Source organism: Pezoporus wallicus, unplaced genomic scaffold (assembly GCF_028554395.1).
Source record: "Pezoporus wallicus isolate ANWC-B61680 ecotype Strahan unplaced genomic scaffold, APGP_CSIRO_Pwel_v1 scaffold_2584, whole genome shotgun sequence".
In the NCBI taxonomy this organism is placed as follows: domain Eukaryota; kingdom Metazoa; phylum Chordata; class Aves; order Psittaciformes; family Psittacidae; genus Pezoporus; species Pezoporus wallicus.
The window spans coordinates 6,215,444-6,231,657 of record NW_026642851.1 but is presented as its reverse complement, the minus strand read 5'-3'; the positions used below and the strand labels follow the sequence as shown (position 1 = coordinate 6,231,657).

The 16,214-nt window shown below is 45.6% G+C and overlaps 1 protein-coding gene across 1 annotated transcript; it reads right to left on the bottom strand.

Moving 5' to 3' along the window:
* Positions 1-6,339: 6,339 nt before the first annotated feature.
* VIM (vimentin) lies at positions 6,340-14,755 on the bottom strand. Its single transcript, XM_057432695.1, has 9 exons — positions 14,147-14,755; positions 13,929-13,989; positions 9,962-10,057; positions 9,656-9,817; positions 9,056-9,181; positions 8,127-8,347; positions 7,970-8,013; positions 7,501-7,586; positions 6,340-6,980 (listed from the first exon to the last, which is right to left on the bottom strand). Exons 1-9 carry the CDS (start codon positions 14,686-14,688, stop codon positions 6,939-6,941), a joined length of 1,380 nt encoding a protein of 459 aa, XP_057288678.1. The 5' UTR covers positions 14,689-14,755; the 3' UTR covers positions 6,340-6,938.
* Between the last annotated feature and the right edge of the window lie 1,459 nt (positions 14,756-16,214).

The following is a 16,214-nucleotide window of genomic DNA, read 5'->3' as shown; positions in this document are numbered from 1 at the left end:
GGGCTCCCCAGTAGAAGAGAGATGGATGCACTGGTGCAAGTCCAGACAAAGGCCACAAAGACAATGAAGGGCTTGGAACACCTGACGTACAAGTAGAGGCTGAGAGAGCTGGGACTTTTCAGCCTGCAGAAAAGAAGGCTCAAGAGGTTTGCATCAACGTGTATAAACACCTGACGGAGGGAGTACAGAAGACAAAGCCAGGCCCTCCTCAGTGGTATCCAGTAACAGGACTAGAGGTAATGGACAGGAACTGAAATGTAAGAAATTCTGTTTCAATGTAAGAAGCAACTTTTTCACTTTGAGAGTAACAGAACATGAGCATAAGATTTGGTCAGGATAGAGGCATATCCCACTGCTGCAAGAATTCACCACTTCAGACCCCTCCTAGATCACAGTCCAATGTTTTTAGCTAAAGCAGCAGGGAAAGAGACTTGTGCTGTGTTTCGCAGGAGCGGTACAGGCATGCACTTCTACAGCCACCTAGCTGCAGGGCACTACGGTCTGATGGGAAAAGGTGGGAGCAGCAAACCTGTCACACTCCAGCAAGCAACACTGGAGAAGGGCTGTCAGAGCAGAAATTATGTTTGCAATTACCATCCTCAATTTGCAAAATAAGCTTTAAAACTACAAAATTAGTATTAGAGTAGGTGGGTACAGTAGGTGAATTAGTTTACAGTAGGTGGTAGCCAGGGTGCTTTTACAGTCTTTCAATACTAGTTAGGGATGGGTATGGAAACTTCGTCAGCATGTGGAGCACTACAGCCAGCAAAACCATCCTGTATTACTCATTTTGACATATAATATAATAAAGCTGGTTATATAAAAGGGCAGGGCTTTTCTAGCCCGTACATTTCTTGGACATCCATAAAATCTATAGAGTGTCTTGTTGGGCTTAAAATCTTGCTCCTCATTTGGAAAAGATGGACTTTGAACCTGGGTCCTTCCAGGCCCTCGTACATAGCCTCAACCCAGCTGCCAGGTACAGAGACATGCACCCATCTGAACTGCTGCTAAATTCTTTTACTGGAGAGTGGGGTAGAGTTAACCATCTTTACAGCAGCTCCTACAGTGCCATGTTTTGGATTTGTCACGAAAACGGTATTGGTGGCACACTGATGTTTTGGCTGTTGCTGAGGGGTGCTTGCACAGCATCAAGGCTTTCTCTTTGTGTCCCACTCTGCCCTCTCAATGAGTAGGCTGGGGATGGGACACAGCTGAGACAGCTGACCTGACCCAGCCAAAGGGATGTCGCACACCATGCAACATCACGTTCGATCAGCTCAGTCATCAGGGATAAAGACTGAGGTAAAGGAATAAGAAGGAAGGGTACTGGCTTCCAAGGTGGCCATCGTTCGCACACCAGCTGGGCATGTGTCTGACTGTGGCGGGTGGTGTGTGATTGCCTTGTTTTCTCCTGGGGTTCCCTTCTCTTTCTTCACCCATTAATCTGTCTCTATCCCCAGCCACAAACTTTCACACTTTGTTTTTCCTGTTTTCTCCCCCATGCCACTGGTGGTGATGGGGGTGAGCAAGCAGTTGTGTGGGTGCTTGGCTGCTGGCTGGTTCAACCCACCATACTTCTTCATCCCCAGCGTTTTTGTTCTCTGCCAAGCTGAAGCATCTTCATGGGCTTCAGAATCACAGTCAGTAGCAGAGAATAACTGCAGGGCTACTCCTGGGGAAAGCTGCATCACCTCCCTTTGCAGCCACACCATCCTGCATGGTACACTGCAGCCAAGGACCCACCGGAGAGGAGAAACGCTCCGCGCAGGCTGCCTGTCCTTGCAGTTGCTGTAAGCCACCGCAGGGAGACAGCTGCAATACGTCTCTGAAACAGAACAGGCAGAAAACGCCAGGCTGAGGAGTTTGCATGGAAACTATTGCACACGGTTACACTGTGCAGAGAGCTGGCTGCTGTGGGCTTGCCCTATCTGAAGCAATGCGTTTGATACAGACTGCAGCACATAAACTGCTTTTACCTCTGGCCAGTACATGAGACTGGGCTGGGTTGTGAGGGGTCCTGTTGGCAAGAGCATCGCTGCCCTTATTGCAGCAGAAGGGAGCTGTTGAATGAAGGATGCTCTTGCGAGAGAGAGGTCCTGTGGTTAAGGTTGGAGAGGAGGTACTGGACTTCTTTCCTGCTTCCTGGTCAAGGCTGGGAATTTCACTTGAACTGTGCTTTGCACTGGTACCCATCAATGTCTGAGCTTAATTTTCCAGGAACTTGGTGTGAGATCCAGACTAGGAAAGTACCTGGACCTGAAATCAGTAAGTGCCTTAAAAGCGCTAACCAGCCTCACACCAGACCCCTAAGTTCAGCTTCCACTTGTGAGCCTGACCATTGCGCTCCATGGCCCCTTGTGTAAAACAGGGCTGATAATACCCCAGGGCTGCTGTGAAGAACCTTGAAGAACAGCAGAGGGTAGCCCAGAGGAAATTAAACATTCAGACTGTTTAAAACAGATAAATAAACTGTGGGAACACACAGGCAGGAGGGCTGAAAATGCTCTAGCAGTGAGCAGCAGTGATTCCTGAAGCGCTGTTGGGGATGTGCACTGAATGAGACAAGGCCCATGAACTTGCAGCTGAATTCTGTGGCATTATGCATGAGCACAAAGGGACCAAATGAAGACTGAAGATGCAATATTATTTTTTGCACTTCCCAATTCTGCATGCGTGGCTGCACTCAGACAAACATCTCTTAGAGCAGTTTCTTGTATGCAAATGACTTTAAATTTTCAATAATATCCAGGCTTCATTTCCCTTCCCTGTGGAAAGATTTGCAGTTAAAATCTCCAATACTTACCTGCTGCTAGGACACCAGTGGGATTCTCTATGCAGACACTCAGCTGCTCAACATCTCCAAATGTAGGAATTCATATGCGCTGGGCAGCTCCCATTCCACCACTGGCATAAGCAAGTCCTGGCCAGGAGCGGGTTAACCCCAGCAGAACACGATCTTCACAACCACATGGGTCCTTGGTGACTGCCACCATCAGCCCTATGACAGAGATGTCAGACACAAGTTTCTTCATGCTTTAAAGGTGACTGAGAGTCTACAGGATATGTTTTAATTGACTAATGGAGAACAGACCAGTCCCAAAGTAACTAGGAACCCACTTTTACACCTGCAAATAAGACTTTTAGCATGAGCCCTGTAAGTGCTCTGATCACAGGCAGCTGGCATGGTAGGATTGGCCCAGTCTCCATTTGGAGGTTTCACATTGGGCTGGGATAAGCATTTGCCTATAAGCAGTTTTCTGAAGGTCTTTGTTCCTTGAGTGTTTTCATGGCTTTGCATGAAGCACTCAGACACCTGACAGTGTGTGGGGCAGCACCCTGCTGCATGCAGCACAGCAATGCCACCACCCTTCCACTACTGCTGATGGACAGCTTTCCACCATACTGCCATCAGGCCTCATCTGGAGTGTCCCGATCTCTTTAAACCTCACATGTAAACTGAGTTTTCAGAACCTCAGAGCAGTCTTGCAGCTATTTCCTCAACTTAAGGGAAGGGAAGAAGGAAGAAACAGAAGGGAGAGAAGAAAGACAGTGGAAGGAGGGAAAAGTACACTTGCTGTACACTGAAGCAGTCAAACTGAATGGCAGAAGAAATGCATTAGCCACATGTTCCCAGGGGCTTGGAACATGGGGTCTCTGCTAACAGTTTCCATCTTTTGCAGGATTATTAAAAAGAAAAGGAAAGGAAAGCAAGCTTCTGGCTCCATAAAGCAAAATAAACTAAATATGAGGACTCAATTATCTGGAGGATTAATAATATTTACTGTGAGTACAGCTCACACATTTGGTGGTAGTTGCTATGTAAGCTCACGGGAGCAGCTTCACGGTGCTCACTGGAGGGTAGAACAAGTGCTCAGCCACTCTGAGGGCTGCCCCATGGTACAGCAGTTCTGAGGCCAGCTGCTGGCTCAGCACTAAGCAGTTTTCAGTGATTTTATTTGAGCACAAGGCTGCTGTGCCTAGGTCAACCAGTGAGAAGTTGTCACAGTCACCATCTGCTCTCCTTTCCACCACGAGGGTACTGTCACAGTCGCACAGAGCACAGGCTTTGGAGGTTTCTTGCAGTCTTCCTATCCCCTTGGCAACTAGGTTTTATTTTTATTTATTTTTATTTATCCTTGTATTTACTCCCAGCAATGAAAGCTCTGCCACATGCTTCTCTCTGCTCTGGGTAACCCCAAATACAGAAGATCCAGAAATAACTCCTTTGCTGCACTGTCAGCGCTTGATACATAAAGTCAGTTCTTTCATCTACTGGGTGAAGCAATCAAAGGCAACAGAAAGCCGTGAGCCAAATAGCTGGCAGCAGAGAGAGAAGCAATACCTGAAAGACTGTCCCACTTGAGGTAACCTCCAGCAGTCAGTGTGCATTTCAGGCAGCACGCTGCGCCGTGGGTGTCTGCCCAGAGCCACGGACGGTCCCACTGCCCCCTGATCTGACTCTCCCTGCCCACCTGCTGCCAGGTGCCACCATCCAGGGCTCGCACACTGCTTCAGCTGCAAGAAATGGCACTTAGCACTGGCCCAACCTTTTCAGTGCCCAGATCCAGAAAAAGACTTCAGCAGTCTTCAATAGGTAGAACATCAGCACCTTATCTCACTCTTATCCTGAAGGGTACACACTTGAGCCTATTGTGTTTAAATTTAGCCATTGCACATGCCTAGAGCTGTCACTATCACAGAAAGCATCTCCTGTGCAAGCTTGCTTGTGCTTTTCTATCATTCTGCATGTCAATAGGTGGTAGAAAACCTGGTGTCTGTAACCTCCCCAGCAGGAAGGAGGCTGGGTTCACTCTCACTTTTTAACACGACTGTCTCACCACATTGTAGACCAGGTTGAATCTGCTCTGCTTTGCAGCAAGCAGTGCCTGAAGCTTGGGTCTGGGCACTCTCCTTGGAGTCGCTTCTGGCCTTTCTGTGTGAAAGAGTCACCAGAACAAACAGGACCAGTGCAGGACTTTTCTCTCAGGTGAGCACCTAAAGCACCAAGCTCAAGAAGCACGTATTCCAGCCAAACAGATTTGTATGCTTTGCTGAACATCAGCCCAAGTGCAGTGTAATGGGGAAGAGGAAACTTCCCTCTGACTTGCTGGGAGGTGGAAGTGAGAGGCTGAAGTCCTCTATAAACACGAGAGACAAACAGGGTAAGAACAGCATCACCTCGCCTTGCTTGAAAAGTGAAGTGCTTTTCTGCAGCAAAGAACAGCTTCAGCACTTCCCCCGGGAGAGTCAAAGATGAAAACTGCAGTCACGCCTAAGCCCCTGCATGCAGGCTGTGTGACACCCATGTGTCTGAGCCGTAAGAGGGCTGCAGCACACCGCACGCGTTCCTCACCTCCCTCTTCAGCATCCTCCCTGCAGATCTCCTCACCTCCCTCTTCAGCATCCTCCCTGCAGATCTCCTCACCTCGTGCGGCAGACAACCGGGGCACAAAAAGTGGAGTCTACTGCCCCCTTACTCCAGTGCCTGTACTGCATCTGGCTGGTCATACGCTGGAGTAAACGAAGAGCTTCATAAGGATGAAAAATGCAGGGTTTTCATCCCCGTCAGATGAGGATAACAGTAATTTACCTATAAGACAAGCAAGTTTTTCTTACAGATCCGTTCTCGGGTGCATGTGACAATGTCTGTATATGGAACTATTACCATCACCTTGAACAAAGACCGAATGCAATTCACACTTGCCAAACAACTCCAGTTTGAACTTACTGCACAAAAACTTGTGTCCAAGTGAAAGCTTACAAACAACAGGCTTTGCAGAAGAAGCAATGCAGAACAGAGTAGCAATTTTTGTGGGGTAAGAGCTGTGCTGAGGTTTTGACTATGTGTTGAGAAATACCTTACTCTGCAGAAGAAAGCTTCTAAGTGTCTAAGTGTTCAACCTTCCATTTCTGCCTGCTAGAAGACTATGGCAGGCCAAACAGGAGTTTTTAGTTCCCCCTTCTGCAGTTCGGCTGATGTTCAGTAGAAAACACAAAGCACAGTGGCTCCCCTGAAAAGGAGAACTCCACTTAAAGGGGTTTAAATCCTGGAATGAAGTCAGCAGCAAGGCAAGTTATTCTCTCTATACATTAATTTTCTCTACATCTAACCCTCACTTCAGCTGAAGACTTTGTTTAACTTCTGTAATACAGACAAGCCTTTGGGAACTAGTCTTTCCTGGAAAATGAAGTCAGCTGTTAACTTATGAAAGCTGCTTTTGCAGATAAGGGTTTGCGTGAACTATTTCACAGCCACTTAACTACTATGTCTTATAGAGCTGAGTCTTAAGGTATTTTGGGAATTCTTAGCTCTTAGTAACTAGATTAACTAGTATATGAAAGCAAGATTAATTTTTATTAGCTTGAAGTATCAGATTTTATTCAAGTGATAAGAAATATCATAATACATTATGCATCTGCCAGTTATAGTCCATTTTAGTTGGTTCCAAAACCTAAGCAGTAAATGAGTAAGACAGTTTATCTAGTTAAACTGAAAAAAACAGCAATCCACACAACCAGTACTAGATGTCAACCGTACAGTAATTCCAGCATTATGATGTTATGGCTTTCCAGAAAGTCATAAAGTTAACAAATTAGAACACATCAATAGCCATTTTCCAAAGATTTATTGAAGTAGCGACAGGTTGCTCATACTGTGCTGGAAAAAGCAGTTTTATTGAATTCAGATACTTAAAAACAGTATTGCAGCACAAGATATTGCTATTTGTAAACTAGACTCCATTGTAAACTCTAATCTTTCAGGGAGAGTCAGTTTGCAAGATCTAAGACCTATTTCCTAGCATAATAATCTTGCGCTCATGGAAAAACTGCAGAAAGGCACTTGAAAGCTGTTTCTTCCTTTAAGACATGGACTTTTTAAATCTTGCTGGTAAGAATTTCTCCTGCACTTATAAGTATGCATCTTCACTTCAGCTTTACTCCAAGTCATCATGATGCTGGGAAGTCTCATTAATAACCTGTTGATAAACAGAGACGCTTGCATTAAGTTTTAGTAGGAAGATTGTTGAGCTTTCTATAGATAGAATTCAAACATCTGGTACCACAGAAGTATGAACGAACACGTATCAACTCTCACTTCTAGATGAGAAGTTCTAGTTGGCAAAGAGTGCGCACAAACCATTTAAGCTTTGACTTGGTATGAAAGCAGTTTCTTGTCCCAAACAAGTACCACTTTATCGCCACGTTTTCCTTGGGTGATGCGAGAAATCTTTTGAGAACTTGCTAACTCAGCTGAACTCAAGTACTCACTTCACGGGTTAACTATCAGCCACTTAAGGTTTCGCTATCAGATGAATATTGCAATTGTTTCCACAAAAGCCATTTACTACATTTGTATGCTCAGTCATGCAGCTCAGACTGACAGATGCTGTTCTACTCAATACCTACTACCCTACAGAGGCTGCACTGACCAGTAAACAAATTTAAAGAGTATTTTAAGGTAAAACCAGCTGTGATAGAAATAAAGTTGCCACCAACCTGTCCATCTCTAGTTTCGACAGTCTTAATTAGAAGTGTCCTCTTTGAGTGAGTGTCAACCATTGGCTGAGACTCAATGTTAGTTTCTGCAGAACAGAATGCATTATTAGTCATAGTCTAGATGAAGTCCTTCCTCAAAAAAAGATGAGGAGTAACAGATTTTAGTGTCTACTTTCAGAATCCTAATTTATATATGAAGAAGTCTCCTGCTCTGAATAATAAGCTAACCTTCTCCATCTTCTGTCTGTTCCCCTTAAAGCACTTTCAGCAGGCATCTAAACCAATCACCCACTGTGCACTGATATTTAAAAATATCTGTGCCCAGGAACAAAGTTGCTCCACCCACCCAAGCTTAAGTAATGGAAAATAATGTAGTTATATCTAAGAAACACACACAACTGCACTTATACAAGTTCAAATACTAAAGGAAATTGTCCAGGGCTCTTTTGCTAATGATAAAACAGCTTACCTCTCAGGTTCAAAGAAGCAAAGGTTGGAATAGGCATGTTAATCCTGAAGGAAAAAAAAAGAAGAAATGGATACAGTCAGACATGGTGTGTCTAGTCAGACACTAGAGCATCTTCAAGTAACTGCTATTTAGAAAACTGTCTGCATGTGATGTTTACCTGCTCTCTTCACCCTCCAGCAGTTTTCTGTAGGTGGCAATCTCGATATCAAGAGCCATCTTTACATTCAGCAGGTCCTGGTACTCGCGGAGATGGCGAGCCATTTCTTCCTTCATGTTCTGAATCTCATCCTGCAGACGGCCAATAGTGTCTTGGTAGTTAGCAGCTTCGACAGCAAAATTCTCCTCCATTTCATGCATTTGGCGCTCCAGGGATTCATTCTAGAAGAGATAACAAAGTCAAGCCCTGCTGCGGCTCAGCCACTCTTCCCCACCCTCAAGACCTTTAAATTCTCTTTTTTTAAAAGCAGTTATGTTAGTATTCTTTCTGAAAATGCCCAGACATGTCCCAAGTTTCTCATCGCCTTATCTTCCTCTTGCGAAGTCAAGGTGGGTTATTCTGCTACTTGATCTGAGGTGTGCCATGTATTTGTCCTACCAGGTGGCAAAGCAATCTCTTACAGTAAGCCCAACACATGCAGTACAATTCAGCATGCAGGCAGCCCTCAGTGAGGGGATTTGCAGGTTTACTACACACTTTCATCAATTTCAAGCTACCCTTTAAGGCATACAGGTTCTAGCAGCTGCAAGATTTGCACCTCCTTTCCACTGGTCCTCCAGCCTTCTTTATAGCTTCAGCTGTACCTGACACACAAGCCATAAGCACTTCAAGAAAGTGTTACATAAACAGTGAATATTGTAGCAGAAGAATGAACTTGTCACTTATACCTTAAGTAAGGCTAGTTGAGTGTATCAATCTAACCAGTGCACAGTAGGGCAAACTGAGCTCACAGCATCCTTTTGAAAAGTATTAATATGCAGCTGTATTGTATGGGCAATCAGCCACACTCACATTTGTATCAACAATTAAGCTGCAGTGTTAAAGCTGCAAAGGGGAGAGTGTCCCAGCCACTCCTGTCTTCTACTTACGCTTCCCTTAAGGGCATCAACTTCGCAGGTGAGAGACTGAATCTGTCTGCGGTACTCATTAGCTTCTTGTTTGGCCTGGCGCAGGGCATCGTTGTTCCTATTAGCAGCTTCGGAGAGATCTGCAAACTGTGGAAATCCCCAGCTTGGTTAGCATAACCCTTCAACATAAATGGTGTAACAGGCTTTTTCTGAACACAGCATTTGAGGGCAACTGAAGCCTCAACACCCAAAACATTTAAATACTAGCATTACTCTTAAAATTCCTTTCTAATTGTTACATTAGAATTTGTCATCAAGCCTTTCATATTTGTTTCCCTGCCCTGTATATTACCCATCTTTTCACCCATTAATTCACTCCTTTCTCCAGTATTTCATCCAATATAGGAAAGACTCTGAGTACAGATCCATGCTGTACACTCTATGCTGTACTTCTACAGGACAAAATGTTTTCAGCTGCACTCTTCCTACACTAAAGAGTGTGCTACAGCTGTGTTCATGTCCAGTAGAGAGACAGAAGGAACACCAAGTTCCCTCTGAGCTACAGCAAAGCTCTTCTGTACAGTTAAGAGCGCCTGATGCATCTGAACAGATTTTACTTACTTTGGACTTGTACCACTCTTCAGCTTCCTGAAGATTCTTAGCAGCAACGCTTTCATACTGTTGGCGAACGTCACGCAGGGCAGCAGTAAGATCAGGCTTAGAAACATCCATATCAATTTGGATGTGCTGTTCCTGGAGTTGGGCCTGCAGTTCTCGGATTTCCTTAGAGAGAAGCAGACACTCAGTGTTACTACATGACAGCATATGGAACGTACACAGATTGAGACTCTGGGCCAGAACTAGTGGACAGCTTACTTGCTCACTAGGCTGTCAGTACCTAATCACAGACCTTTTTATTCAGCTTACCTCATCATGAAGCTTCTTCAAGAAGACAATCTCCTCTTGCAGGGACTCAACTTTGCGCTCAAGGTCAAGACGTGCCAGAGAGGCATTGTCAACATCCTGACCAGAAAGAAAAACAATTAGCAATCTTACCAAACTAGCGTAGAGAAGTCTTTTACAGCAGGCTCAGCAGCATACAGACTGATGTTATACCTGAGCTTTTTGGCAAGACAATATGAAATAAAGAGCTGTGAAAAACCTTTTTTCTACCTCCTAGCCTCAGAGACCACTATGTGCACCTTTATTGTGATTTTGGGAACTATGCAGAATATGAAGTGTATTGCTGAGCATGATCAAGAACATACACTGAGAAAGAGCGAGTCTTGCAATTTGTAAAATTCCATTTTTTTCCAGTGGGGGCTTAAATTACAACCCATGCGCCTACATGCCTACCAGAGGGCTTGATTTCTTATGGACTCCTTGGTGATCAACTACAGAGTCCTTTGGGTCCATAGACTTATAAAGCTAGTGAGGCACACATAGGAACTGCAAGCATTTACTGTGGTTCCAAGTGGTTTGACAGATCTCCCTTGAGAAAAGGAAGGTATGACCATAAACGCAGAGAGAGTTAGTCATCACTGCCTACACCCTTCTCTGCAGCTGCCAAAGACTCCACCTCTGGCTGGATGGAGATAGTCTTAATCAACAGTAAAAATTCATTTAAGGCTTAACAGAAAACATGTCATGAATATTACATGGAAGCTGCTTGAATTAGTTCAAAAACATAATTTAAGACTAAACATTGATTGGTAACTTCTTACATCTTAAACATGCAAGACAATTAGCTTGAAAAGGGGAAAACTGTTACTTTCATACTAGTTAAATACACGGCTTCCTGCTTACATTCACATGGTAATATATCAGGGTTTCACAGCTTACTTTAAAGCTATTTTGGACTGCCCAACACATAAGCATTCCTAATCAGCAGTTCTCACTTTTATGGCACTTTTGAAATAAGGAGTGTTTTCTCTGGACTCTTAGAAAGCCATTCCTTGTATCCCTCTTACTCTGGGGTAAGGTTCTTGCTCCAGAATAATTCTTCCACCTTCTTTACCCAGTAAAACACCCCAGAACTTCCCTATCGTTTTCAGTGTTACACCCACACTCGCATAGGCTCTTTTTTTCAATTCAGAGAATTCCTTCATTCATTTGTTCTCCTACTGGATATCATTTTGGTAGGAAATTATATGGCTGTGGCCCAACATGTACGCACAGACAACCAAAGAGTTTCCAGTGGATTTTAAAGAAACCTACATCCTATCAATTTTTTTCAGGACAACTGAACAGATAAAGGATTTTTAGGAGCTTATAATAAATTGAAAGCATCTTAAAATGAAGACACTTCAGACTATATGGTGCGTATTTTACTATGTACCTTATCATTAAGTTAGGGAGTAAAGAATCAATGTATCTGTACTTCCCAGATGTACAGAGAAACACAAATTAATAAGCTACCTGTAACCTGAGCAAACCAAGTGTAAAGCATCCATACATGCAACTGGACAAAGCACTGACTTTATCCTAGGAGATTCTTTAATGCCAGCCACAGTTTGCAGGGTTGAGCATCCATGGTTACTTTAGAAAAACCTCACGTTAGCCAGGAGCAGACCTGTTAGTCTTGTCCTAGGTTCAGGACCTATTCCTTGCTGCCAGAGTAACTGGCAAAACTGCGGCAAACAACTTTCTCACCAACTGCGATGCTTATTTTGTCCCAAAGAGAAGATCTCACTGAGCCTTTAGCGTCATTTTATGTAGTACAGCCCTCAGCATATGAATAAAATCATATCTTTGCTCAGGAGAATAAATTAAAATTCACAGTACATATGAGTTGTCAAAGCAAGCAGCTTTGAGAAATATAAAGTTTAAGTTCAAACATTTGTCCACTTTCTTTTAGAATACTGAACTATACAACTGCTTCATCAAGGAAATTTGATGCTATACCAGAATAATAACGTACCTGCTAAAGTGTTCCAGATTAATGTATACAACTTTCCAGTGCAAGAATCAAGAATATAATTGTTTAATAAAGAGCAGTGCTTTTCTATATTTTTTTTTTTTAAAAAAACTGAGAGTTTGCAGGATGGAAAGTAAAGAATGTTTCAACTTCCGTGTCCTCTGAATTTAATTTCACTTGCAGGACAGTAATACTTATGCTGAAACAGATGTTAAGCCTATCCTTTCATTGTAAGGAAAAATTAAATATAGTGTTGTTCAAATCAAACACACCTGAATGCACCACTTATGTCATGAGTAGATTTAGTGTAGTGTTTCTACAATGATCTACAATTCTTATGCATAAGCTACACCTCAGGAGGTTAAGTGGATCCAGTTCTGATTGTACTGCACACAGAGATTTGGTAGAGGCTCAGCTCCTGAATAATTTTTCCACAGCCCAGGGGGGAGCTGGATAATGAATGTGGAATATACGCAAAGCAAAGTTCACTTAAAATCCTAGAGTCTTCACAAAATTTAACTGATTGAAATTGAGGTAGACATGCCTTGAAGTACACCACTTAAGTAGGAAAGATCATTTAAAAGCCAGCCTTAACTCAAAGGACTTCAACCAAATTCAGCAAGGATTCAGAACAGATTAGGTTCTTTAAAGCTTAAGTGCTTCTGCATGGGACATTCTGTTGGCTTAGCAGTCGGAAAAAAAGAAGCTAAAGTTAAGGCAGCATCTTAAACTGTTTTGTTTCAAGCTTCTGTCCCCCCAGCACAGACTCTGAATTCCCAGACTCCAAACAGGAGTAGGTCTCCCGGTTTCCACATATTACCTCACCAAGACACCTGCTCTCCTTCAGAGACTATAAATATACTGTAGTCAAGAGCCTTAGCCAGGGAAACACAGACACTCAAGTAATGATCAAGTGATGATTTCCTGAATGGTGACACCACTAACGTCTAAGAAGACTTTTGGGATGAAGTCAGCCCATGTCCAGCTGTCTGGAGATAATGACAATCCCTTCCAGCCAGGAGGAATGCTACCAATACTGTTTCTCACCAGCAGTTCTTGGGAAAAGACCTTGCTTTGAGAAAGCACATTCCAAAATACCTCCTACTCCAAACAAGACTTAATCCAAGTTGAAAGCTGGTTTTGCATATGTGAAATCCTGAGCTTAACACTTTTTGAACACTGTTTGCACAGTTGGTTCTGGCTGTCACATAGGTTTTAGTTTATCCCGGTAACATCATAACATCGTGCAGAAGCGAAGCACTTAAGGCAACTTGTTTCTTATGTTAAGATCTTTTATAGAGAATGAATTCTGTGTTCTTAAGGGACATCCATAGGAGGCAGGCTTGCCTGCTGCGACCTCACCCCAAGGAACAAACCGTCTGCTGCTGCATGTCGGCAGGCAACACCCATATGAAAAAACTTAAATTTGGAACGGCTGTCCAGTCATGCACCAACCAAAGTGATTCATTAAAAGGGAGCTCTGGTTTATGTGAAAACTGGACCATACACATGATGGGCACTTTCGGCTACAAATACGCTCACACCATTACACATGTAATAAGAATTCAGCCCACTGCACCCTCCCCTCCGACACAAAGGGATCTATTATTTCAATCTGCTGCCACCACACTTGCCATAATGCCTCTATCTGCATTCCACGGTGAATCCCATAGAAACCATTAATACCCTTCAGCCAAGCGAGCAGATGGCCCCCCTTTCATTTTTATTGGATCAGAAAGCGATTCCACATCGGAGCGCTTTTTGTAAAACAGGCTAGACTTGGATAAAGCAAGACAATAGTTTTCCTCCCCTCCCTGCAGACCGCAGCATCCCCCTAAAGAAAACAAGGAGGGTTTGCGTGAGAACCGACGGGATTCCTTTGTGCGAGGAAAGCCAACTCCTGCAGTCCCACCCTCCCGTCCCACCACCACCTCGGGCTCTCCTCCAGCTCCCGCCCCTCCTCCAGCCCCCTCGAACCTGTCTGAAGGACTGCAGGGTGTTCTCAGCTTCCTCCCTCTGAAGCATCTCCTCTTGCAACCTAGAAGGGGCGAGACAACGGTGAGGAGAGTGTGGGGGTCCCCCCAGCCCCCTCTAAGCCTCCCGCGCCTCCCCCCCCCCCAGCCCGGCTCGGAATGGTCAGGGTCCCGCCCGGGAGGTGGTTCTGAGCCCTCCCCGCTCTTCCCTCACACACTCACTTCTCCCTCAGCCTCATGATGTCGTCGGCGAGGTTGTCCCGCTCCACCTCCACGCGTGCCTTGTCGTTGGTGAGCTGGTCCACCTGCCGCCGCAGCTCCCGCATCTCCTCCTCATACAGGTCGCCCAGGCGGGACGTGCCCTTGCCCTTGAGCTGCTCCAGCTCGGCCAGGAGGATCTTGTTCTGCTGCTCGAGGAAGCGCACCTTGTCGATGTAGTTGGCGAAGCGGTCATTGAGCTCCTGCAGCTCCACCTTCTCGTTGGTGCGGTTCGCCTTGAACTCCGTGTTGATGGCGTCGGCCAGGGAGAAGTCCACGGAGTCGTGGAGCCGCATGGGCGGCATGCTGCTCCGCAGCCGCACCGACGTCGTCTTGCTGGCGTACATGCCTCCGGGCGAGGCGGACACGTACCGGGCGGTGCTGGGTCGCAGCGAGCTGCCCAGCGAGTAGCGGGTGCTGGAGGTGATGTAGCGGGTGCCGGTGCTGGGGCGGGTGCCCCCGCCGAACATGCGGCGGTACGACGAGTTCTTAGTGCTGATGCTCATGGCGGCGGCGGTTCGGCTTTGTAATCCGGGACCGGAGCAGAGCTGCTGGGCGGCACGACGGGCGAAGAAGGGCGGTGGAGCTGCCCGGGGCCCCTTCTTATGGGGGACCAACGCCCGCAGCGGGGCCCGCCCCGCCGATGGCCGCCCGCCCGCCTTCCGCCGCCCGCCGCCAATCGCCGCCTCTCCCGCACCGCGCCTCGCCTCGCCTCGCCTCGCGGGGAGGGGGCGGCGGCCCCCGGGGCAAGGGGGGATGCGGGGGGGCCGCGGGCTGTTGCGGACACAAAGGCGGGCGGCGGAGCGGGAAGAGGTGGCAGCGCACCGCGGCTTCCCGGCGCGGCGGGACCCTAGGGCCGGCAGGTTTCATTCTCGGGGCTGCGGGACGTGGCCCGGAGGCGGGGCCGTAGGAGAGCCCCGGCAAGGCGAGGACGGGGTTACAGCAGCGGGCGTTGAGCTCTCCCTTGCTTCTCGCTGTTCCCCCCCCCACCCAGAGTTAGCGCGGTGACTCCAGGGAGGGGCAGCAGACTTAATGTTGTGCCGCAGGACAGGCAAAATAAATAATCCAGGATGCATGCATCAAAAAAGTCCTCTTTAGGTATGATGTGTATATACATGTATCTTCTTGAGAACTTGTTTCTTTTCTTTCTTAGCTTGCTGAAAGAGTAAGATCAGGGAAGAGTGATGCTAACTATTCACAAAGGGCTGCCAAATGTCTGAAAAATAATGTCTCTGTGTCTTAAGCTTCCCCCACCACAGCAATCTTAGATTCCACTTCTGGGCTGAAAATACAACCCTTACAGCCTAAATGTGTAGCTGGGGGAGCATTTACACAACTAAGGGTTAATTCTGCCATCATTGTAACAATGATCCCAGCAATAACTGATTTTAGGTTGTTTTCTTTTAGTGTGGACAAAACATTATTGAAATAGCTGCCATTAGGATCTTCTGGATGCAGTCCTTCTAATAACTGGGATAGTGGCAGACTTAACAGAGGCTTGTCTCCACACTGTTGTATCCAACAGACTTTTGTCTCTTGTACCCAATAGATAAAATGATAATTATTAATTAGACATGATCTGCAAATATTCTATGCGTATAGCATAAATGGCCACACAAAAATCCCAGTGTTTCAAGAGCAATTTTACTGTCAAGATGGGGCTACCAGTGGTAGAGGTGAATGATGTACATGGCAATGGCATAAAATTTAACAGAAAAAAACCTTATGACTAAGTAGCAGCAGACTGTTTTCAGTTGGGATGCTGAAGTTATTTAAAGGAGATGACAGAATCCCTGTCATTTAGATAATTTAGAACTTGAGTGGCCAAAGCATAACTCATAGAATCGTAGGCTCATACGATAGCTAGGGTTACAATGAACCTTAAGATAATCTGGTTCCAACTCCCTTGCCATGGGCAGGGATGCCGTACACTAGACCATGTTGCCCAGAGCTCTGTCCAACCTGGCCTTGAACACTGCCAGGAACAGAGCATTTACCACTTCACCACCCTCACAGTCAACTTTTTCCTTAT

Coding starts and splice junctions, on each gene's coding strand:
- VIM (XM_057432695.1), bottom strand. CDS start 14,688: ATGAGCATCAGCACTAAGAACTCGTCGTACCGCCGCATGTTCGGCGGG. Junction 9,818..9,961: donor TGAAGAAGCTTCATGATGAG/GTAAGCTGAATA, acceptor CTTCTCTCTAAG/GAAATCCGAGAACTGCAGGC. Junction 6,981..7,500: donor TCGAAACTAGAGATGGACAG/GTTGGTGGCAAC, acceptor GTTTATCAACAG/GTTATTAATGAGACTTCCCA.